Source organism: Etheostoma cragini, chromosome 19, assembly GCF_013103735.1.
Source record: "Etheostoma cragini isolate CJK2018 chromosome 19, CSU_Ecrag_1.0, whole genome shotgun sequence".
Classification (NCBI taxonomy): domain Eukaryota; kingdom Metazoa; phylum Chordata; class Actinopteri; order Perciformes; family Percidae; genus Etheostoma; species Etheostoma cragini.
This window is the reverse complement of record NC_048425.1, coordinates 18,086,977-18,089,645: the sequence shown is the minus strand read 5'-3', so window position 1 is coordinate 18,089,645 and position 2,669 is coordinate 18,086,977. Positions and strand designations below refer to the sequence as shown.

The 2,669-nt window shown below is 46.5% G+C and overlaps 1 protein-coding gene across 1 annotated transcript in view; it reads right to left on the bottom strand.

Annotated features, from left to right (window-relative positions):
* LOC117962232 (collagen alpha-1(XXV) chain-like) overlaps positions 1-1,011 on the bottom strand; it is a 127,588-nt gene extending 126,577 nt beyond the window's left edge. Inside the window, exons 1-2 of the mRNA XM_034901399.1 lie at positions 411-1,011; positions 186-255 (exon numbers count right to left, since the gene is read on the bottom strand). Coding sequence (XP_034757290.1) covers positions 186-255; positions 411-704 — 364 coding nt within the window. The 5' untranslated portion in view covers positions 705-1,011. The remainder of the gene's footprint in view (positions 1-185; positions 256-410) is intronic.
* Positions 1,012-2,669: the final 1,658 nt, after the last annotated feature.

Below are 2,669 nucleotides of genomic sequence, written 5' to 3'. Positions count from 1 at the left end.
CTATCAACACACTATTCAGGCGAACTGTCACATGGCAACAGTTTCAATGAAATACACATGAATTCAGAAGGCTTCCATTCATTCCAACGTCAACTTTGGTGTGAGTCAAACACAACCACACACCTCACACACCTGCAGACAACCGCGTGTCCACAATGCATTTGGGGAAAAGTAGTTTCATTTACCTGGAGGGCAGCTGCATTCTGGTTCCGCTTGTCTGGCAGTCCGAATCTTGACAAAATGTTCATAGGAGCGCTGAAATTGTACAAGAATGCCATTTTCATTCATATGCACATGGTGCTTGCAATATAAGTAGGTAATTTGGAGAAGGGGGGGGGGGGTGTTGGGTCAGTTTAAGGGTAAGTAAAAGCGTGTAAACAATTAGCAAAAAGTGCAAGAGTCAATCTTACCTGTGAGAGGAGCTCGTCCACTCTTTGTTCAATCAATGAATTAAAATGATCCATGGAGTAGCCGGGGGCTCGGATCAAGGTGGTCTCGTCGTTCCCTCTCTCCAAATCCACAACCCGGTTCTTCAAATCAGCTGTGTTAAGGCTCAGAAGGACGCAAAAGGCGATGGACGCCACTGAGCACAAAGGCGAGATAATGTGCAGCACTGTTGTGCCGCAATGTTGTCGCTTGTGCGCCACTTCTTTCTCCATTTTATCCACGCACTTAGATGCTCCTCTTGCCTCCGCGATCTCCATAATAACTACAACTGCACGCGCGTGTTGGGAGCGAGCTGCATCTGGCGCGGAGTCACGAATTTACGGAACACTGTTCTGTTCTGTGCAGTGCGTGTTTGTGTGCGTGTGCGTGTGGCTGCGACGCGCCGTTTACGTAGTGACTTTGTGGTGACAGCGACAGAAGGATAAGTGGATTCGCCACGATCCGCTCCAGCCCAAAACCAAGTCTACCTGTACTGACGGCTCCTGCAAACTTGTTGCACTGAGCCCTGTGCACAGTAGCCTGCTGCAGAGGGAAATGCTATGATGCACAATAAAGTGGAAAGAGAGGCAGCTCGCGCGTGGTGTCTATTGCCACTTGGAGCTTTTCCACGCTGCAGGCATGCCCCCCCCCCCCCCCCCTCATCACGGCAGCAACACGCCCCCAATATGCCCTGACTGATTGACATAATTTATTGACCCGCTCCTTTTGCGCCCCTACAGTCATGTACAGTTGCCATTAGTTGCCATAAAGTGCCGTTATGGTGTATTGCTGTCAGATCTCCAACGGAACGCTGCGTAAAGAAGCATTTTACGTACAGTGCATTAACATAAAACATAACTTTTACTGTAGGGGCACTGCAAGACAGCAAATATAATAAATCATGCATGGGAATTGAATTTTGTTTAAAATTAAAGAACTGTATGTTAATTTATGATAACGTTGACGCATTTCCATGGCCATGGCGCTGCGTAAAAACGCACGGAACTCTAAAAGCTCTCTTTCTTTGGGTTGAGGGGGTAGATGCACGCGCAATACTGCCAAATATGAGGCAAGAGCACATTTTATTGATCTCTTGTGTTCAGTGGACATCATGCAGAGAGAAGAGAGCCACGGAGCTGAGATGATGCGTTTGGCGACCCCGCGGTCCGTATATGGATTTCGTGGATTTGGTAAACACTGTAGTAAATAACGTGCACATATCATCAGTGATTCACATGTCGGGAAAAGAAACTGGTGGTAAAACTACCCCCCCCCCCCCCCCCCCCCCCCCCTTGCCCCCTGATGGTCCTTCTGAGACATTCCTGCAGGGTACATATCTCAAATAGTGACAGAAGTCTGTCTGTCTGGATGGCACAACGAGAAACTAATACATTTACGGGTCTCAGGTAAGCAGCAGTACTAATATGGTCCCCTCTGCAACAGAACTGGAGGATGCAATTTGACTTCAGACTGTTTTGAGGCCGTTTGGAGTTAATAGCAACATATCTCCCTCTGCACTGCTCACCAGTTTCCAAGATGCCAAAACCATGCATTTCATGCATGTGTGCAGTCAGTAAATCTCAATGGGAAAGGACTTTAAATATCCATAAACCTCCCCAGACTGCTGACTTCTTATTCTGAGGTTCCACATTCCAGCCCTTTTTGCATTTTAATGTTCCTCTGTGAACAGCGACTTCATCCAGATAAGAATGAAGGATGTGAGTGGGGGGGGGGGGCACAGTCTAGTCTGAGCTATCAATGTGGACTTGACTGCTCATTTAAATGGAAGCCTTTTGTCTTTTTTGGTCCTAAATAATAAAGTATATTCTACAATCTCTTAACAGTTCCATTCCTAAACTTTGAGTACACACACATCCATTCAGGAGTACTAATGTATAGCAGTGTCAAAAGCGTCCTAAAGCACTTTAAATTCAGTAATAGGCCTAATAAATAAGACACTGAAGGCTTGGAGTGCAGGTGTGTACCAATAATACTAAATGCACATAGGGGATACTAGTTCAGGGATACTTACCTGACTAGGTCTGTTCAGGTGAAAGACTGCTAGATTGGCATCTCCTTCACTCGCCTGTTAGCTTAGCTTAGCAGCACATGTTAGGGTTATTGGGAGATTGAGTCCTCTGATCTCATGCACTTCCCAACCTGTGAGTATACACCCCCCTATGTTAAAATACAGGGGCATAGGTATACACCCCCCCATGGTAAAATACAGGGGCATAAGTATA